Source organism: Equus quagga, chromosome 12, assembly GCF_021613505.1.
Source record: "Equus quagga isolate Etosha38 chromosome 12, UCLA_HA_Equagga_1.0, whole genome shotgun sequence".
In the NCBI taxonomy this organism is placed as follows: domain Eukaryota; kingdom Metazoa; phylum Chordata; class Mammalia; order Perissodactyla; family Equidae; genus Equus; species Equus quagga.
The window spans coordinates 44,646,996-44,668,496 of record NC_060278.1 but is presented as its reverse complement, the minus strand read 5'-3'; the positions used below and the strand labels follow the sequence as shown (position 1 = coordinate 44,668,496).

Sequence of the window (21,501 nt, the reverse complement as noted above, 5' to 3'; positions counted from 1 at the left end):
GGGGGGAGAGAGAGGGGAGAGAGAGGGAGAGGGAGAGAGGGAAGAGAGAGGGAGGGAGAGAGGGGGAGAGAGGGAGAGAGAGAGGGAGAGAGGGAGGGGGGGAGAGAGAGAGAGAGAGAAGGGAGGGAGGGAGGGAGGGAGGGAGGGAGGGAGGAAGGAAGAAAAGACTTCTGTAACAATTTGAATTTACTATACTTCCCAAATGAGACTCTCAAGATTTAAATATAGTACTGTGGAAGTTCTAACAACATAATTACAGAATGAAAACAGTCCAATTCAGAAGCTCGGGGACAAGTCAAGAATAAGAAAGGCATGCTTTTTTGTCAAGCGATACTTCAGAGATAACAGGTAGTTTGTCGTTGTTAGTGCCATCAAGTCGATTCTGACTCCTAAGCAACGCTTTCGACAGCAGAGCAGAACCCTACCCAGTCTTTCTGTGCCATCCTCTCCCCTTCCGGTGCTGTATCAGACAATGGTCCTCTGCTGTTCACAGGGTTTTCATGGCCAATTTTTTCAGAAGTGGGTGGCCAGGTCCTTCGTGGGCTGTCTTAGTCTGGAAGCTCCACTGAAACCTGTCCACCATGGGTGACCATGCTGGCCTTTGAAATCCTGGTGGGATAGCTTTCAGTGTCACAGCAACACACAGTTGCCACAGTATGACAACTGACAAACAGATGGTGTGGTTCCCTGACAGGAAATGAACCCATGGCCAAGGCAGTGAGAGCACCAAATCTTAACAACCAGACCACCAATATAGGGTAGCATCAAGCTTATATATTACATTCACATTTACTCACATGCTGAAAGGAAGATTTGGATACTAATGACATTATGACCAAACATTTTAGAAAGGCTAAGTATTTAAATTGAGAGAACTACAAAATGTTGCAGAAGGAATCATTCAAATGGAATGAATGCAACACGAAAGACTCCATGTAATAAGTGAGATGCTCAGGGCGCACACACTTCACATGAAGTTGTGATGCTAACAAAGTAATAACAATGTAAAGATGAGAGTAAGAAAAAGGATTTCTGAGATGAATTAACCTATGAATCACATTTCCATATGTGTTTCAAACCAGCATCTTTCACAGACAAGAAATCATGTTCTACGAAAGCAGGAGAATACAAGAAGAATATCATTTAAAATATACAAACGCCAAATATGCCTTACAGTTTTTTCTATGTTTGGATTCAATCCTCTGCTCACGTTCTGCTTTCATCTGCTCAGCAGGAGTATCATCCACATAAGCCTTCCCCTCCTGAATTAGTTTCTCTGCATATTTCATTATAGTTTCAAAATGATCCGAAGTATAAGTAAATTGATCTGGTTTGATATGAAGCATTGCAACATCTTCCAAGATAACCTGCAATAAGAATCCAAAATAACCATCAGTTTATCTTTTGCATTTTCTTGTGTATTTTCAATCCTTGAAACTGTATTTGGGCAAATGTAACAATACACCATCAGTCTTATATAGCCTGAAAAATGGTTGTGGAAGTTATATATTAGATCCAGAAAAAAAACAAAAAAACACAGAGATATTCATTATACTAGCCTCCAAATTTTCAGCTGAAAAAGCTGATCTCATGATGGAGCTTCCCATTTACTCTGGAAAAGCTGGTTATTACTGGTCATACTGACAACTACTTGCCCTCTCTTTGAACCAATTGCAGTGCCTCTGAATAAAGATGATATAAGAGGCTAGGAAACCTTCACGTTTTCCAATACCTACTTAATGTTTGTTTCATTCATAAACTTAAGATCATATGACAAAAGAAAACCTGCCTCTAGTGACCAATTCATTTAAGAAATTGGTAGTAGGAAAATATAGCACTTAGGTATATTCTACAACAATTGAGGAAGAAAAAAATAAACTGAAGATTTTTCGTATGGGAGCTCAATATTTCTGGGCTTAGGTCTCAGACACAGAATACACAGATGAGGGAAAAAAAGCAGCTATGAGAACAAACTTAATTTACTTTCATACCGTGAAGGTATCAGGTCACCCTCTAATTTTAATTAATTTTTCTGAAAAAAGGTCATCACTACACCTTTAATTACCTTCTCAAAATCTTCCTTTTCTTTTTCAGGATTTGTGTCATCAAATCTCATGATCAGTTTCCCTTTAAAGTTAACCTGGTAGTGCTGGTTCAGAAGAGCAGCTTTTGCATGCCCAATGTGTAAGTAACTAAAACAAAAACATTTCACAAAGAAACTCATTAACATGTTTTAACTAAATACTTAAACTTAACCTTCTTGAGGAGATGAGAACTAAACAAAAATCCTTCTAGTTGGTACTCCAGTCACATTTCATTTTCTAGCAAGAAGTACTGTGATAGAAAATTTGACCCTGACAGGAAGGAAAAAAGACTACAACATTTATAAAATAATAAAAAACAATTCCATATATAAAATCTCACAAACGTACAAGTTATTTACAAATATTACAACATTAAGGAGAATCTTCTTTTTCTTTTTGTTACAGAAGAATAAATGGTGACTTAATTAGAGGAAAACTGCTTCCATAACTGTTTCCAATGCTATAAGGCAGTGTCTTTAATAAGACCCGATGCTAGTGAGGACTGGGCACCCACCCAATGCCCATTAGAGAGAAGCACCTCTGAGACTGCCACTGTCACTGTGATAACTAAATGAAACAACACATGAGGATAAGGAGCCACAGAAAAGCCACTTTACTTCTCTAAGCTTCAGTTTTCTCAGATGCCAAAATAAAGGGATTTTACCTAAATGATCTTGAAGATCTCATCCAGTACCAGCACCCCATGAATCACAATCTATAGAAACACTATTCTGTTCCTACGGGCAGTTGACAGTTACAAGGAATAAAATAAATCAGAGGTACTGTGGATGACATTACATATCAACATCCTCCTCTATCACTGAAGTGGGTAAAAAGTAACATCCTATACCACTGTTGTTGGAAATACACTTAATTCAGCAGCAAACAAGGCACAGGGAAAGAAGGTTTAAATAATCAGCTCTCACTGTTAGCAGCTCCCACTGATAACAGTAGCTGCAGTTGCACTGTTTTACAGTCACCTGGTTTCACGCACACCTGTAATCTTGGTTAATATCAATAGAGGAAGGAAAAGCACAACCCCTTATGTCTTTAGACCATTTTTCAAATAAATCCATTTTTAAGAAACTCATGGAGCATTCTAGATTAATGATTCAATTTTAAAGAGTTTATATGCACAGGTTAATGCAGACAAGTACAATACAATGCATTTACAGTTACACAAAACTTTCTGCATAAAATAAAGGGCTGTAAGTGGTATCCCAGATGAAATCTTAGAACAGAAAAAGCATATCAGGGAAAAACTAATGAAATCAAAAAGGTATGGAGTTTAGCTAATATAATATATCAATATTGGATCATTAACTGTGACAAAGGTACCATAGTAATGTTAGATGCTAACACATTAGGGAAAACTGGGTACAGGGGATATGGGAACTTTTTTTTTTTTTTTTACTACTTTTGCAACATTCCTGTAAATATAAAACTATTCTAAAATAAAATTTTATTTAAAATAAAATAAAGGACTGTGAGTTCCAAGAAAGAAACAAACACTGTGTGCAGTATTCCCTTAAAGTGTTACCCCCAACAACATAATATACATATTGTTAAGAAGAGAAAAAAGAAAAGATTAATAGTCACTGACTACCTACTATTTGACAGTCAATGGGCTTTATGTACAGTAATTAATTTAACAGGAGTCATGAAATCAAACCATTATCTTATTCTTAAAGATATTTCTAAATCTGCAATAATGTGTGCAGTTCTAAACCTCAAGAAACTAAGAGGACTATAAAATGTTCACTAGGTAATTAATCAGCTCAAGAGACAATCTGTATCAAAATAGCTAAAGAAAATAAGATTCATGCTGCGTTAGTACTGATGCTGAATTGGGCTTCTGCCACATACAACAGACAAAGGCAATGTAATTTTTAGTCATATCTAGAGCCAGACAGCGTAGGTTTGAGTTTGGCAAGTTGCTAAAACGTTATATGAATCAGTTTCAAAACCATTTGTAAAATGGAGATAATAACAGTGCCTTCCTCACAGGGCTGTTAGAATTAAATAAGTTACTAGATGTAAAGCGCTTGGTGGTACCTGCACGTAACAGGTACCATATACATGTTAGTTAAGAACAAGAATAAAATGCAAAAGTCAAGCCTTCTGGTCTTTCACGCAAGACAGAGAAAAGGAAAAAAACTATTTAACAAATAATTAAGAATTCTTTAGCAGTAAAAGGGGATATGATCAAAATTATGAATATTTTAATAACCTGAACATTGATTTATATTCCAAATCTCCAAACTATTCAGCCAAGAGCATGGTCTTTGAAATTGACATAATTTAGAACAGATAAACATATTTTATGTAGTAAATAATAAACACGAGAAGCTCACTAGTCCAAGAAGTGTTGACAAAAAACACAGAAAGATTCAAAAAGGACAAATGTTCAAACAGCATCACTATAAACAGCCACTGCTGTTTATGGTTTAATTCCCACAGACATCTTGGGTCCCTACCACCAGATATGCTGCTCCTGTGTACTTGGTATGAGAGGTCATAGTTGTCCCATTGGGTAGTGATTCTAATAGTTTGGTAAAAGCCACTTTTTTTAGCAATGGCTATTTATAGCGATGCTATTTGAACATTTGTCCTTCTTGAATCTGTCTATATTTTTGTGAGACTGCTTTCACTCAATCGACTACCAATCATTTAATGAGGTAGTCCGTGGATTTTCCAGAATCATTACTTCTCTTTCATCTCTTTCTACCTGTCCTTTACTTCACCACCTAAACCAGCAAACTTAGAAAAGCAGAGAGAAGATGTGGAATTCTAAAACTGATTCTGCTGTTAATGGTGCTTATGAAATAGTTTGTGAAGAACTATGAATATACAGCTAAAATGAAATTGCTTCCTTATCTGCCATTTTCTATTGCCTACACATTCCGTTTACCACAGATGAGTAAGAATCTGGCTACAGAATACAAAATCTGAAATTAAACAAACTGGAAAAAAATAATCATCTCATTTACAAAATATGATACAATACTTTCCTAATGGTTAAGTTACTAAGTGAGGCTAACTGCTTTAAAAAAAGGCATTTTGTTATATTAATATCACTAGAAGGGCTCTATGACAAAGCATGTCCCGGATGCTTCAAAGAGGCTGATGTGTGTGCAAAGGCAGACTCCCATCAGCCCTGGGGAACACTGGGCAAGGCCTGAGGCAGCTACATGCTGGTGGCCTCCAGCCAGAACAGTCTTTTCCCCTAATGAGCTATTCAAATACTATTTTCCATGGTCGCCAAGAGTGAAAGGCGTTGGGAAACCTGCTAATAATGGAAAGAACTGAATAGGAATGGGCATTTCAGGACTCCCTTCCTTTATTTGGGAAGAAAATAACAACTTAAAATAATTCTAGGGACCGGCCCTGTGGCCTAGTGGTTAAGTTCGCTGCGCTCTGCTTTGGCAGCCCGGGTTCAGTTCCCAGGCACCAACCTACACCACTCATCAGCGGCCACGCTGTTGTAGCAACCCACATACAAAATAGAGGAAGACTGGCACAGAGATTAGCTCAGGGTGAATCTTCATCAGCGAAAGAAAATAATAACAATAACAATTCTACCATAACTTCTACTACTAAATGAAAGGACTGCCCAGGGTATAAATGCAAATCCTTATAAATGAAAGCCTAAATACCTCAAAACATAAATAAAACTTAAATCTTTCCAGTCACGGATATTTTTCTATTTATAATTAAAATTCTGTCTGAGGTAAAATAAAAATGTCTCTCGTATTCTTTAATAAACTAAACCTACAAAGTCAATAAATTAACATGGTCAATAATTAAGAAACTATTACGATGTTTAGAATTTTAACTCCTACAATTAAAATCCTACTTATTTTCTTCTATATTATGAACATATTAATATTGAAAGTATTTAGTAACTGTCTTAAAGCTTTTCCAGTAAATACATTCGATTGTAATTATAAGCTATATCTTCTTACCCACTAGCCTCTGGAGGAAATCTGACAGTAACCTTTCCCATCTCAGCACCCGGAAGCTCAACAAATTTCCCAATATCTTGCTTTTTCTCAGGTGCCTGAAAAACAACACAACAAAAATAGTTAATCTGGTTAAATGTTTAAGAATACATTCAACAAATACTTACTCAGTACACACTAGGTACCAGGCATGGTTATGAGAAAAACGAGGACTAGAACATCATCCCTGCACTTGGGACTCAAAATCTTGTGAAGGAGGTAAATAACACCAAACGACAGTCACAGAGATCTGTGTATGCATGTATAGGGCGCTCTTAAAGCAGTCAGTTGAAGCTAACAAACAGCATCTAGGGTCATCAAAAAAAGATTAAAAGGAGGTAAGAAACAAAGTGGATCTTAAAAAATAAGTGCAAATACATCAGATGGAGAGGCTATAAGGGCATTCTTTCTAAGAAAAGGAATAACAGCAAAGGCAGCGAAGAGCAGTGCAAAGTCCATGGAAAGGTAGGGATGCCTATGAGGTGGGTAGGCAAGGAAGTTGAAATAGTTGATTAAGTCCAAAACATAAAGGTCCTTATAAGCTTGGCTTTTATGTTTTAGGCAAGGGAGAGTTCTCAGAGATAATGGGACCATTTATTCGTATTTCCTACAATGATATTCAGACAGTACAGAGGCTGAACTAGAAAAAAGAGAGATCAAAGAAAGGAAGTTCAGTGATGAGATCATGGTATTAAATCAAGCAGGGGGTAACAAGGCCTCAATAAAAATTAACATCAGTGGAGACAGAAAACAAATTTATAGATATGAGAAGTAATAATAGATAGAACTTGCTGACCAACTAGATGTGAAAAGTGGTGAAGGATGAGTGAACATTTTGAGCCAAAACAAGTTAGTAGATTGTGATGTCCTTACACAAGCAGGTATTAGTTTTCAAATTTTACTGGATCAAAAAACTTTCACAGTGCAACTTTTACTACACATGCCAAATATATAAAACAGAACAAAGCAGAGCAACTCTGGCCGGGGAAGAGGACCTTTTCTACTGTACTCTATGTCACATCCTCCTACAGAATCAACAAAAAGGCTCTACAGAAGCCCAGGACTCAATGGTCAATGGTTCACAAAACAGACAATAGGATATTCAGGAGGAAGAAAGCATTGTTGGAGCAGTGAAATAGTAAGATTTTAGTTACTTAGAGTTTGGATTTCCTAAGCGACACACACTGGGTGATGATAATTTTTTACATATATAATTACAAAGATTAAGGCTTTATGTAGTAAAACAAAGTCAAACCAAGACTTAACAATGGCAGATTCTTCCAAGAATATCTTCTATTCATGAAAAGAAAATAAACTATGAATAGGAATAACTTTTTTTCAGATCTAGGGTCTAAGACAGGCAGAGATGTCAACATTAAAAAAAATTAAACAGGCTTACCACTTTAGCTTTGGCTGCTGAAACATTCCACTTGGTACCTACTGACTGGAAGGCCTGCTGGGCTTCAAGAAAGCCAAACCAACGCTTCACATGAACGGGAGCTTTGCTCTGGCTCAACTGTTCCTGCCAAGCAGCATTTCCTATTAGCAAACACAATTTTAAAACCATTCAATAAATCTGCAACTTCAAAAGCAAAGTTTCAATCGTGGTTAATCTAAGTAAATGAGATGGCTTAATGTTGCACTTCTATAGTGAAATTTTTTAAATCTAGGTATACATTGAAATATTTTCTAATAATTTAATATATTTTACAGAATTCACAAAAGTTAATTAAAAATATTTTTTCAGTTCAATTCCCTGAAGTGAATATTAATCCAGCCCTGACCTCTGCCACCCCCACTATAAGGCTGATGGTACATTTCATGATAAAAGAAAAGCTTTCAGCAGATCAACTAGAGAACAAATCAAAAATCAAGATCAAGAAGTAAAAGTAGGGGGGCCGGCCTGGTGGTACAGCAGTTAGGTTCACACATTCTGCTTTGCTGGTTCGGATCCTGGGTGTGGACCTATGCACCGCTTGTCAAGCCATGCTGTGGCAGGCGTCCCACATATAAAGTAGAGGAAGATGGGCATGGATGTTAGCTAAGGGCCAGTCTTCCCCAGCAAAAAAGAGGAAGATTGGTGGCAGATGTTAGTTCAAAGCTAATCTTACTCAAAAAGAAAAAAGTAGAAGTAGGGGTTGGCCCAGTGGTGCAGTGGTTAAGTTCGCACATTCCGCTTTGGCACCCTGGGGTTCACCAGTTCGTATCCCAGGTGCAGACCTACACATCACTTGTCAAGCAATGCTGTCGGAGGCATCCTATGTATAAAGTAGAGGAAGATGAGCACAGAGGTTAGCTCAGGGCCAGTCTCCCTCAGCAAAAAAGAGGAATATTGGTGGCAGATGTTAGCTCAGGGCTAATCTTCCTCAAAAAAAAAGAAGTATAAATAGCTCATTTCTTCAGGTATAACATCAAAAGTAGGTACTGAAGAAAAGTATATTTAACCCTTTAACATCATTAAATTCTTAAGATAATTATCTTTCATAAATATTAAGTCAAAAATCAAAATAGACAAAAATGTCATAAACAAACCTATACATAAAAAGGTGTAATTAGAAAGGGCCTTCGTTTTATGTTGGTTACTATTACAATTTAACTTAATTTGGAGAAAAGTTTAAGCCACAAAAGAGTATAGACAATATAGGAAAAAACCCCCACATAACCCAGATTTAAAGAGTGATAGAATATTTTGACATATTTGCTTTAGTTTTTTTTTTTTTTAAAGAAAATAAACTAACAACACTCCAGTCCCCTTTGTACCTCTCATCAATCCCATATCCTTACCTGTTGCAGACTAGTCATAGAAGAGGTAAAAAGTGACTTCCCAGAGGAACAACTCCAGACCACCACACCCACTCACACACCTACTGAGTAACAAGCAAGCCAGAGATGACAATGCCTGGAGTAAAGCAATGGCTGAGAGGGAAGAGATGCTGAGATAAATGACTTCTTTATGATGAAAGCTTCTTTAGCAGGAATGAGGTCAGCTCCAAAGGCAAGAGGGGTGCTGGGGTAGTGAGAGAGCGATGACCCCCGGGGACAGCAGATGAGAGGGAAATCTTGTGACCGGATAGGAATAACATAGCCAGGATGGTTATTTCTTTGTAAGAAAGTCATAAGTGACTGCCTATAGATGTAGATATACAGATATGCCCATTCATATACATAGAAATATGTGTACTTCTTATCCAGCAAAATATTAAATAATTAAGACAGAACATTCTTTAAGAAGAATTATTGATACCTTTTAGGGTGGCCCAAACACATAAATCTGCTAAGCTCAAAGAGTTTCCAACTAAGAATGTTCTCAGAGACAGGCAATGATTGAGCTCGTTGACTGCAGAAGCAAACAAATCACATGAAGACAGTTTTGTAGCACTAAACTCCAACCAGTGATCAATCTGTCAACACAAAAGACAGAAAAGAAATGCACCCCAGGGTTTAGCTTTAAACAAACAAAAAAATGACCTCAGTTAGAATCCCATGCCTTTCTTATCCCAAATTACAGAATTTAGTATGGAAAGTTAATCCACTGCTTTAACTAACTAAATAAGGTATACTCAGAAAGGAAAATGGACCCGAACTCTGTGTGTGACCTTCAGCAAACCTTTTAATTTTTCTAAACCTGTTCATCATCTGTAAAGTAAGGAAGTTGCATTCATTATCTATACAGTCCCATCCAGTTATGAAATTCTAGGAATCTAGGAAGAGGAAGACAGCACCCAATATAACCGAATAAGACAGCTAGTATGGGATTAAAAGTTCAAACTTAGGAGCTAAGAGACTTTTTCTGAAAATAAAAACAAGATAAGAATTCCTTAACTTGATCTATAACTAACATTCCATTAATATCCTTAAATAGAATAATAGTACATAAGCCAACAATAAAATGATGAGGTTCTCAAAAGAACAGAAGCATAAATCAAAACAAAACAAAACACAACGCAGGAACTGTTCATTCCTTACCTCAGTATGTTCCATCAGGTTAGAGCCATAGAGCCCAGCTGTCGCTGCAACTCTAGCCAAGTAGCGAAGTATGGAATTTACATCCGTGAAGACCACATTTCTAGAATATAGTATGAAATAAAATATTACTGTTGCTCTAGCAAATCAGTAAGTCATGAGACTTACGAAATATAAAAATAAAAATCATATTTAACATATACTTTGTACTATATTAAAAAAACAGGTCTACTTTGTTCTTTATTTCTATCAAACTACAATTTATTCTGAAATGTTCAGCTAAATTCAACAATTCACTTCAGAGTATGGTATCTCTATGATGCTTCATCCTTGTAACTGTTAGTTTCTACATGTCTATTCAGTGGTGAAAATATAATCGGAATATTGAGAATAACAATGATTTAAGATAAATCAAGGCAAAGAAGCCAAGGACATACTGTCATAAAGAGGCTACTTTTATCAACTTCCAGGTAAAGATGACAGATCAAACTCCATCAAAATTGTTTTGCAAAAATTATTTTTTAAGACGACACAAACCCATAAGGAAAAAGAGACTAAGGAGACAAAAGCAATAAAATTTCGCAAACTAGAAAGCAGTTGGATTTAACAGGCCCAAAAAAACTAAATCTTAAGTGGACAGTAGACGAAGCTGAAAACCAATCCAAATTAATTTTAGAATTCTCCAAAAACTTACTAATCAATGGAACTAGGCATCCTTGGAAGTGAGAATGAATTGGGGCTAAAATAAGAAGGACTGGTTCAAAGTCTATTCAAGAATCAGTCAGGAAAAAAAAAAGAGTTGGAAACAGACACCTTCAAACCCTATTCTGCACAGCTGGGCTACTTCTCTTACCCAATCCCAGCAAAAACTGGAGCCTTATTCTCTAAAGAGTGGAACAGAGGGTCTCTCGACTGGGGGAAACTGGCACAGATGCGACTTGGGCTACACAGACAACAGGGAGGATAAAATACATGCAGACTGGATGCTGCGAACCTCAGCCTTTTCCCTACCCTCAGTTGCCAGAATCTTCAGACACCTGCTCTTCTTCACCTTCCAAACAGGAGACTGAAAGTCTTCTCTGGATAACCTCATCAGCCCAAAAGGAAAGACCTAAAGGTGCTAGCATCAGAAGTTCCCCCAAATGAACAGCTCAATCGGATCATCCCAGAGCAAAGCTCAGAGCTGACAAGCCCACCCTTGAGTTTGGAACTCATAAATACCCTTAGTCTTCCAGTCAAAAATCTGACAATGCCATGAGGAGTTACCAAATATTTGAAGAAAGCCTTTAACTTGAAAGATAGCAACCAAAATAAACACACAGAAAAATGTAACTTGGACAAACTACAGAAAAGAAAGCTTAAAAAGTAAGTAAATAAGCAAATTTTTCTGACAATGGAACAATATACTACTGCAATCATAAAACAAGAACAGGATACTGCAAAAGGAGTATCCAGAAAATACAAAAAACTTAATTCTAAGATATTAAAGAAATAAGAGCAGAAATGAAAAACTAAATAGAAAAATGAGGTGATAAAGTTAAAGAACTCTCCAAAAAGTAAAGAAAAATGAAAAAATAGATGGAAGATGAAGGTGATACTTAAGAAAGTAAGAGGACTAATCTCAACATCCACATAAAGAACAAAAATTAGAGAGGAAAAAAATCATCAAAGAAAAAATTTTTCAATTTCCAAAAACAGAATTATTTCTAAGTTTCCACATTGAAAGGAGCAACCAAACGCCCAGTAGAAGAGAGGAAAAATCGTTCCAGACTAAAGCATATTATTGTGAAATTTCAGAATACTGAATCCTAAAGGAAGATTCCTGTGTACTTCTTGAAGTCACATAGAAAAGATCAGGAATCAAAAAGACTTCAGAAGAAAGAGAAAAAAGTAAACACTTATTCTACGGAAAGTAAAAGTTATGCATGAAAAGTAATCATAATGTGTGGTTTGGCAGTGAATAAAACTTACAAAGTTATTATAACGTAAGCACTGAATGGTGATCTAAGCAAAATTATGATACAACTACAAAGACAGGAGGGAGGAGATGGGGAGAAGGCCGTGTTTGTTGCATGTATTTTGTATATCTTGCCCCTTCCCCAACACAAGCCTTTCTGTAAGTTTATTATGGACCTTTTAAACATATTTCAAAATCTGCACCCTGTTTGAGAATATCTTTGAAACCGTCTTTCAGTTTGGTCCAGATTCCCCTATCTGGAAAAGTATTCTTAAAAGAATCTGAAACCAGGGGCTGGCCCGTGGCCGAGTGGTTAAGTTCGCGTGCTCCACTGCAGGCGGCCCAGTGTTTCGTTGGTTCGAATCCTGGGTGCGGACATGGCACTGCTCGTCAGACCACGCTGAGGCAGCGTCCCACATGCCACAACCAGAAGGACCCACAACGAAGAATAGACAACTATGTACTGGGGGGCTTTGGGGAGAAAAAGGAAAAAAATAAAAATCTTTAAAAAAAAAAAGAATCTGAAACCAGGTTGTGTCTATTCCTCACTTTCATTATGTAAGAGAATAATGTCTCCCTTTCCAGTTCTTTTTATTCTTTTCAGTGGGTTCCAAAAGAAAGAGCTAAGTCCAAGGGCACTCAATCTTCTATATATCCTGGAGGCTGATTCACTTTAATCGAGAGCATACAGTATATGCTCACTGTAGAAAAATTTGAAAACACAGAGAAGTAAAAAGAACAAAAAAAAATCACCCACAATTCCATGACCCAGAAACAAATACTATTAAAACTGTTGTATACTTCTCAAACATATTTTTCTATGCAGGTATGTAATTTTACATTTACGTCTTGCTCTTCTATTAATATTAGATTATGAACATATCCATAAAAATTATTCATAAGCCTCTCTTTCAGAAATGTCTAATATTCCATGCTGTGGACTTACCAACTTTACTTATTTCCTATTAGTATTGATTCTAAATACAGTCATGCGTTGCTTAATGACAGGGATACATTCTGAGAAACGTGTCAGCCAATTTCATCGTTGTGCAAACATCACAAAGAATACTTACAGAACCTCGATGGTATAGCCTACCACACACCTAGGCTATATGGCATTAATCTTATGGGACCACCATTGTAATAGCTGTCCATCGTTGACTCAAAAATCACTATGCAGCACATGACTGCACTTCCAATTTTCCACCAGAATAAATTACAACGGAATTAAAAACTCTTATATATAAGTCTTTCTGTACATTTCTAGTTTCTCTTAAACAGATTACAAGTGAAATCAGACAGCTTGCTGACAAATTTAAGTCTCTGGGTACATATGGTTCTTTTAGAATGAGGAAAAGCATATTTTCTTCTAGGGACGATCTACCAATTAGGAAGTAAAACAAGCATACATTTAATCCTGAATATTTTTAAAATGCTGTTCAGCACTGAAAACAAAGACATAAAAGCACTTACTCAGACACACGAAGAATATTCTCTTTCCCTTCTTCAACAGAAATGCTGACAGTGTCTTTCACATGTTCTACTGCCAATAATGCTCCTAAAAATATCGAGATGAAAAGATTTATTTCTCTTTACAAACAACCTAGTATTTAAAACTTGAATCATAAAGCAATAGGATGAGTCAACAAACCAATATTAAGCCCTGCATGGAGCAAATTTTTTTCTCAGTAGTCTGTAAACAGAAAGCATAGTCATCTGGTCTTGGAGAAATAACAAATCAGAATCCATTCACTGGCGCAGTCCAGCTGCTTTTGAGTACACTCAGCTTCCAATTAGGGACACTGAAATTAATCTTGTCCTCCATCGGGAGACAAAAAGAAATTAGAATAATGCTTTTATAAATGCTATTGTTAACAGTATTTGAACAATTACTATGTGGTTGGCACTGTGCTAAATCCTGTACAGTCCCTATAATTTCTAATCTTTGTAATAACCTTAAGAGGTAGACACCTTTATCTCCATTTTACAGAAGAGGAAACCGAGGCTTCAAAGGATTAAATAATTAGCCCAAAGTCCTTGACTAAATATGTGGCAGTCAGGATTTGAATGCAGGTCTAAGATAGGCCAGAACCTGAACTCTAAAACACAATGTAATCTTCTTCTCAACACAGAATACAGTTTACTAAGTTGATTCATTATTTCTTTGTCCCTTATTTGGCTAAAATGGACAACTAGTGCCCAGATATTGGCTTTTAAATATGCTCCACTGAAAACAGCACTGTGGCAAGGAAAGCACAAGATAAACCTGGAAAATCTCACTGTGCGAGAAAGCAAAATGTACTCAAAGAAGGATAAGAGATATGCCAAAAAGACACAGAGACTAGCTTGGAGGGGCTCCCACTGGCAAATAGGGGCAATTCGACCACTAAAGTAAATGATATAAATTTTAGTGTATCCATACAACAGAAACCCATACACCAAATAAAAAGAATGAACTACTGTTATAGGCAACAACAAAGATGAATCTCAAAGCTTTACCCTAGGTACAAAAAAATACATATGATATGACTCAATGTATATGAAATTTTAGAATAAGCAAAACCACAGTGACAGAAAGCAGATCAGTGGCTATCAGAGGCCAGAGATGAGGAAAGGGGATAGGTTGCAAATGGCATGAGGGAACTTTCTGGAGCAATGAAAATATTCTATATCATTATTGTGGTGTAGGTCACACACTGTATATATTTGTCAACCAATCTGTACACTTAAAAGTGGTGAACTTTATTATATACAAGTCATAAGTCAATACAACTAATTTTAAAAAATAAAGTTTTTAAATTTTAAAAATAGAAATTGAAAATAAATAAAACAGACTATAACCTACTGAGTTCATTTTGCTATGAATTTTTTCTCAATGGGAAAGAGGAAGCTCTTCTCACAGAAAAATGCCGACTAATGCATGCAGAAGGAATGGCAGAACGGAAAGGTCACCATTTGGCAGCATCTTACTAACAACCATGTTGGGCAGGAAGCATCCATGGATGCTGAAACCAGCGAGTAAGTTTTGATGAGGAGTGGAACGTTTGCATGATCCCACAGCATCTCCCCACAAAATGCCTGTTAATTACAAAGGAAAACTTTGTAGTGGGGAAAGCTCACAGATACCATCTTAAGTAATCAAGGTTATCGTCATCAGTAAGGGGGGGAGTTAAATTCATGCACCAATTAATGGGCTGAAATGAAGAACAACAAATCACTTCTGTGCTAATTTTTCTAAACATGTGTAGCCTGAAACTAGCCACGAGGAAATGTAAAACCACCTGATCAAGGGACATTCTTCACGAAGGGGCCCGTAATCTTCAGGGAGGTCAAAGCTATGAAAGCCAAGAAAAGACTAAAAAACTATTCCAGATTGAAAGAAACTGGGGAGACATGACAACTAGGCACAAACGAAGCATGATCCTGGATTTTGGTCCCTGCACTATGGAGGTACCATTGGAACAACTAGTGTTGGAATAGGAATGGCTCCATGCACTAGATGGAAGAACTGTATCAATGTGTATTTCCTGATTTTGATGGTCCTGTGAAGTCATGTAGAGTTTCCTTGCTTGTGAGAGATGTACACTGGAGTATTCTGGGGTGTTGAAGCATCATTACCTGCAGCATGCTCTCCAGTCATATAAAGGAAAAAGTGTTCTTTGTTCTATTCTTGTACCTTGTTAAGTTTGAAATTATTTTAACATTAAAAAAATACGCTGAATGCATGTAAAATAGGGAAATTCTAGCAATGCAAGCTGTTTTTCTAAATGTTTCATCTAATGTTATTGATTATTTAAAGATAAAATGTATTTGAATTAAATGATTGGTAAGAATTAAATCAAAAATAAAAAAGGAGGGGGAAACAAACAGAAATAAATATTCTATAAGGGGTCTATAGTTCAAAATGACAACAAATTTCTTTAAGACTCTTCCAGAATACTGCCAGAATGTGGTTCTGAGTTCTATAATTCACTAAGGAAACTGGTCTATTACCTTTAGGGTAATTTCCTAAGTAACATTAGTAACAATCATAACTATTGATCTAAAATGTGTTGGGAACTTTACCTACAATCTCATTTAATTCTGGCAACAACCCTGTGGGGAAGATATTATTCCTCCTTTCTTAAAACAAGGAAACTGTAGGAGAAGCCAAACAAGCAACTTGCCAAGGTTCCGTAACTAGTAAGTGGCAGCCAGAATTGGACCCAGGTCTCCAGGAACCAGACGTCTTTGCTATTAACCATGAGGCCACACGGTCTAGTGCTTTCCAGCCCAAGAATCAAACCCATTTCTTTTAGAGTTCATTGATTTGTGTGAGGTTAGCCCATAATTACTGGAATCAATATGCCAGAACATTATCATTTTTAAAATATTTAAAATGGCTATTAAACTGTGGGTCTTGTTCCAATGGATTCAAAAGGACACTAAAGTTGAGAATGTAACGAGTGATTCTGTCAGCCCTATGTGCCCAATTGTATCTAACGGTCTGGGCTTGCGGAACATTAGAAAAGTACTTGTGCGTCTACACTATACATGTGCATTAACAAATACGAGATCAATAAACTACGTAAATTCTTTTGTGTAATTTCCCAAAGAAATAAAAAAAGAAGAAATTCTAAGCTATCTGTCCACAATAATCTTGGCCACGTTGAAAAAGCAATTCTAAATCGAACTAAAGATGGATCAGGAAGGTGACGTTCGACGTTTACTACATCCATATGGTGTGTAGTAAAGCAACTCCACCAATCCGCAGTCTGGTTGTTGCAGCAATTACCCTGCTGCCTCTAATTAAAAATAAATGCAACCTCGGTTGAAATTTTAAACGCTCCTACGACCGTCTGCCTTGTTCCCTTTAAACCCAATAAAACTGAAAGAAAATTTGAGTCGAGTGGATTGAAGATCTTTTCTGACAGGAGGGAGAAAGGAAAGTAAGATAAATAGGGGGAAATACTAAAAGAGGGGACGAGAAAATAATAGTGTTTTAAGTTTTAACATGCTATTTCTACGAGTAGGTCTCAGTCTCCAGGGAAAACCATTTCAAAAAGGGAGAAGGGAGTTGGCTGGGAGTCATCCCTCTGAGAGAGAGGGTCTGAAGCTGAGCCTCGTGTCGCCCTGCTCGGGCTCACACCGCGCCTCCCTCCACGCCCGGGAAACTGTTTTAGGAACAGAGCCACCTGCCAGGGGACAGAGGGCGGGCGGGGGGCGCGGAGCCCACTCCGTGTACAGTTCGCGGGAGAGGGGCAGGCCCAATCTCCCCGACCCAGCCGGCCACTGCGCAAAGCCGGGGCGCAGCGACCTTTCCCGCCCCGCACCCTCCCCGGCTGATGCAACCCACACAGGTCGGCGGCCTCGGCCCCTTACCCAGGGGAGGGTCTCCTGTATTCACGGTCAGACAGAGCGCCGCCATCTCCAAGAGTCTGCAGGTCCACCTGTCAGGCGCCTGCCCGGCGCCGGAGCCACCCCAACCCGCCGAAAGCGAAAGGCTGCAACGTGTGCGCGCGCCTGACGCTGCCGCAGCCTTCGCCCCGCCCCTGCGCCGTGGCCGCCGTCGTTTTCGCGCACACCGCAGTGCGTCATCGCCGCGCGCCGTCTGCGCCACGCCGCGGGCTCCAGGCTCTTCGACCCCGCCCCTCGGCTGCTAGGCTCCGAAGGGCCAACGTGGCGTCACACGCCGCATTCGGAAACACGCAGCCGCAGACCAGAGTTTACGACACTTCGTAAAGCAAGGAAAGCAAGTCGTGAGACTACGGCAGTGTGGTGAGCGTTCGCGTGAAGGTCGGAATAAAATGTGCAAACGGTGTTTTGTGTTCTTGGTGGGTAGTGTGTCTATGTAAACACGGAAGTCCTGAAAGTATACACACCAAACAGACAGCCATGGTAACACTGGGAATGGGGGATGCTGTTCTAATGTTTCCTCATTTGTTTTTTCAAAAGAAAGTTGTATTTTCAAGAGTTATTTTCCTACCTGAAAATAACAGCTAAAAGAAAGGGTTTATTTATAAAAGGCATTACTAAAAGCCGCTGCCCAGTCCGTCTCGGCTTTGTTTGCCTGGACTGCGCCTGCGTGGCTTTCAGAGGGTCATCTGATTCCTCCTCTGAAACCCTTGAGGGTTAGGGCGCTGCAGGCATACTCCAAGGGCTGGTGTTCGAGCTCAAGGGGCCGAGGATTACGAAAAACATCTCAAACTCATCCCTACCCCCATTCTCTCTTAACCTCCTGTAGACATCCCTGTGTTCACTAGGGAGTGCTGCCTGGGTTAAAGGAGACTAGGGTGCTTAATGCAACTATAGAGGAGTTATCTGTTACCTGTCCCAACCCACCACCAAAGCAGGCTGCCTCCTCCATAGCCAGCCTCTACAGTGGGTGAGGCACCTGCGTCAGAAAGAGAGCCCTCCCCCTCCTCCTACCTTCCTATCAGAATCTCTGGGGATGGGATCCATAAGCTCATTGTATCAAGTTCTCCAGGTGATTTCTGTGCACTCCAAAGTGTGCCTTTCTGCCTCCCGTTGTTGACATTGTTTTCTCATCTGCACACTCTGCTAGCTCTTAAGATTCTTGTTTGCTGAAACCTTATCTTAGACATCTTTGGATTCCCCACAGTGTGTAGCACATACTGGCAGTCCTTCCTGCTCTATCATAGTTGGTACCAGGAAAAGGCTACAAAGCGATTGATGCTGAGCGGGTTGGGAGGAGAGTGATACAAAGTTGACTTTGAAAAATATAATTAAAAATTATGAAACAATGAAAATAAGTTTGTAACATCTTTTATCTTGCAAAATTTAGGTATTCTTGCAACTATGTGTTAATTCTTAGAACAAAAAATACACTAAACATTGAATGTTTCTTTTTGTTGTTTGGTTTTTGCTGAGCAGAGAGGATGAGGCCAGAGCTCCAGGCTAGGAGCTGAAGGGCTGTCCTTGTGGAAAGCACTGTGGCAGTGCTCAGAAAGTGCTTAAGAAGAAAACTTTGCACATTGTTGCATATTAGTGACACACTAACAAAGTAGAATCAGTGTTATTCATTCCATTGTGGAGTCCATGCAGGAATGCCAGCTTGCCCTTCGAGTTGGTAGTTTGCGGGATATCAAGAAACCAGGTCTATGAGAGACTTGCAAAACAGAAGACAGAAAATCACCTGGAATCTTATCAAGTTTAAATCATACTTCTTTACTTATGGCCTCATCTGTCCCCAGACTTGTGTTCTTTGGAGCTGTATTGATTGGTTGATTCTCTGCACTTCCCCTTCTCTTGCGTAGTTTTTCTCCATAACTTCTCTAGGATTGTTTCCTTTCTGTTTTCACATCCTCCATCCAAATCTCAGTCCTGGTATTTATCACGTCGTATGTGGTAAGTAGTGTTTCCGTATTATCCTTATGTGATGAGCAGTGTTTCCTTGATCTCCAGGCGTGGAGGTTCACTAATCCCAAAATTCCTGACCTTCTTTCTGTCTGTGATCTCTTCCAAGACGCTTCTGAAATGCCGTCTTCATCATGATCATCTGGCAAGGTCTTGGTGCAGTGTCTTCGTCTAGGATGCCCTCTGCCCTTCAAGACTCATTGGATCCTCATTCTTAGACCTTAAACCTAATGTATCAGCCTCATGTTCAGCTTATATCATTTGGCTGTTCGTCTCTTGCTTTTTCATTATTCTAAGTTTTTTCATGTGTACTTTATGTTGTGTCTCCTCATCTAGACTGATCAGTCTTTTGAGATCACATGTCTGTCTTCTGTTTCTTTTCTTAACCTTGCCATAATGCCTGCTGTAATATTTCTTTTAAAAAAGACTTGCTGATATAAATTGATTAGATGAGTTTAAAGGTCTGTGTTTACTTTTCTTCTTACACGTGGTTGGGGAAAACTTAAGCAGATATTTGATGATTAAAGCAGTTGGAACATGGCATTTACACCGGCTCTCCTGTGGACCATGATTCAAGGCCGTTCTTCAGCTGACACTTTGTTCTGTAGCAACAAGAGATGGAGCTAGGGTAATATATGGAGTTCTTTAGAGGATCTATAACCTAGATGTCTACTTCATGAGAAAATAAGTTAGGACGAGTTCTCTGTAACCAGACTCACGAGAATGTAACACACGCACTTGCTCTCAGAGTTGGCTTGGGATTTTGCCTTGCTGCTGTGGCCTGTCCTGGTTGACTTTGATGTCCTTGGTGACTAGGAACCCCCTTTTGTGGTAAATTCACACCCAACTTATACTTACTCAGGGATCTGCCTTTTTCTTCAAAAAAAATTTTCTTCGTAATTTCTTACCTACTTTTCCCTTAACACCTCATTTCCAAGTTCATATTGATATTTATTCAGTTGATCCACTGGAAGAGAATACCAATTCCTCTTTTTTTGGGGGGCTGCTTTCTCGGCCACAGAGTAGCATGGCCAAAAAGCAGCATTGGTACCAAAAAGTACTTCGTGCCTCTATTATCTATTGCTTTTGAAAGTCTGAGTAACTTTTCTTTTAAACCTTAAAGATTATGAAATATTATAGTCATGCACCACATAACGTTTTGGTCAGTGATGGACTGCATATGCAAGGGTGGGCCCATAAAATTAATACCAAATAGCCTAGATGTGCAGGAGGCTATGCTATCTAGGTTTGTGTAAGTGCACTCTATGACGTTCACACAACGGGGAAATCACCTTAACGACACATCTCTTAGAACGTGTCCCTGTTGCTAAGCAACGCATGACTGTTTACGGAAAAAGTATAGAATGAATTATTATAAAACAAACATCCATGTAACAACCACCTAGATTAAGGAACAAAACATTGCTGTCCCCCTAGGAGGTCCCCATGTGTGCCTTCCTGGTCACATTTCCTCCCATTCCGTCTCTAGAAAACCACTGTCTTGACTTTAACGATGATCACTTCCCTGCTTTTTAAAGTACTTTTACCACTCAAGTGCATTTGTACACACTGTATTTTAGTTTTACCTATATCTGAATGTCATATTTAAATTCACACTGTATTTATTCTTTTGGGCTTTGCATACTTTGTTCAACATTAGTTGTTTTTTTTGAGCAAGATTAGCCCTGAGCTAACGTCTGCTGCTAATCCTCCTCTTTTTGCTGAGGAAGACTGGCCCTGAGCTGACATCTGTGCCCATCTTCCTCTACTTTATATGTGGGATGCCTGTCACAGCACGACTTGATAAGTGGTGTGCAGGTCCACGCCTGGGATCTGAACTGGCAAACCCTGGCCTGTGAAGCGGCGTGCATGAACTTAACCACTCGGCCACGGGGCTGGCCCTGGTCAACATTAGTTTTAACATGCATCCATATAGTTGAATTAGCTCTAGTTTGTTCATTTTTATTGTTGTAAAACATTTTATTGTATGATATTCACACAGTTTATTCCTTCTATTTATTGATAGCCATTTAGGTTATTAATAGTTTGGGGCTCTTATAAAATGTGCTGCTTTGAAATTCTTGGGCGTGTGTACTGATACACATAAGTATGAATTTCTGTGAGTAGAATTGTTATCATA

The 21,501-nt window shown here is 38.6% G+C and overlaps 1 protein-coding gene across 1 annotated transcript in view; it reads right to left on the bottom strand.

Moving 5' to 3' along the window:
- Positions 1-17,525, bottom strand: part of EPRS1 (glutamyl-prolyl-tRNA synthetase 1) — a 71,384-nt gene extending 53,859 nt beyond the window's left edge. Inside the window, exons 1-8 of the mRNA XM_046678862.1 lie at positions 17,367-17,525; positions 13,479-13,563; positions 10,052-10,151; positions 9,330-9,486; positions 7,485-7,624; positions 6,050-6,144; positions 2,066-2,192; positions 1,175-1,367 (exon numbers count right to left, since the gene is read on the bottom strand). Of these exons, the coding sequence (XP_046534818.1) occupies positions 1,175-1,367; positions 2,066-2,192; positions 6,050-6,144; positions 7,485-7,624; positions 9,330-9,486; positions 10,052-10,151; positions 13,479-13,563; positions 17,367-17,412 (943 nt within the window). The 5' untranslated portion in view covers positions 17,413-17,525. The remainder of the gene's footprint in view (positions 1-1,174; positions 1,368-2,065; positions 2,193-6,049; positions 6,145-7,484; positions 7,625-9,329; positions 9,487-10,051; positions 10,152-13,478; positions 13,564-17,366) is intronic.
- Positions 17,526-21,501: the final 3,976 nt, after the last annotated feature.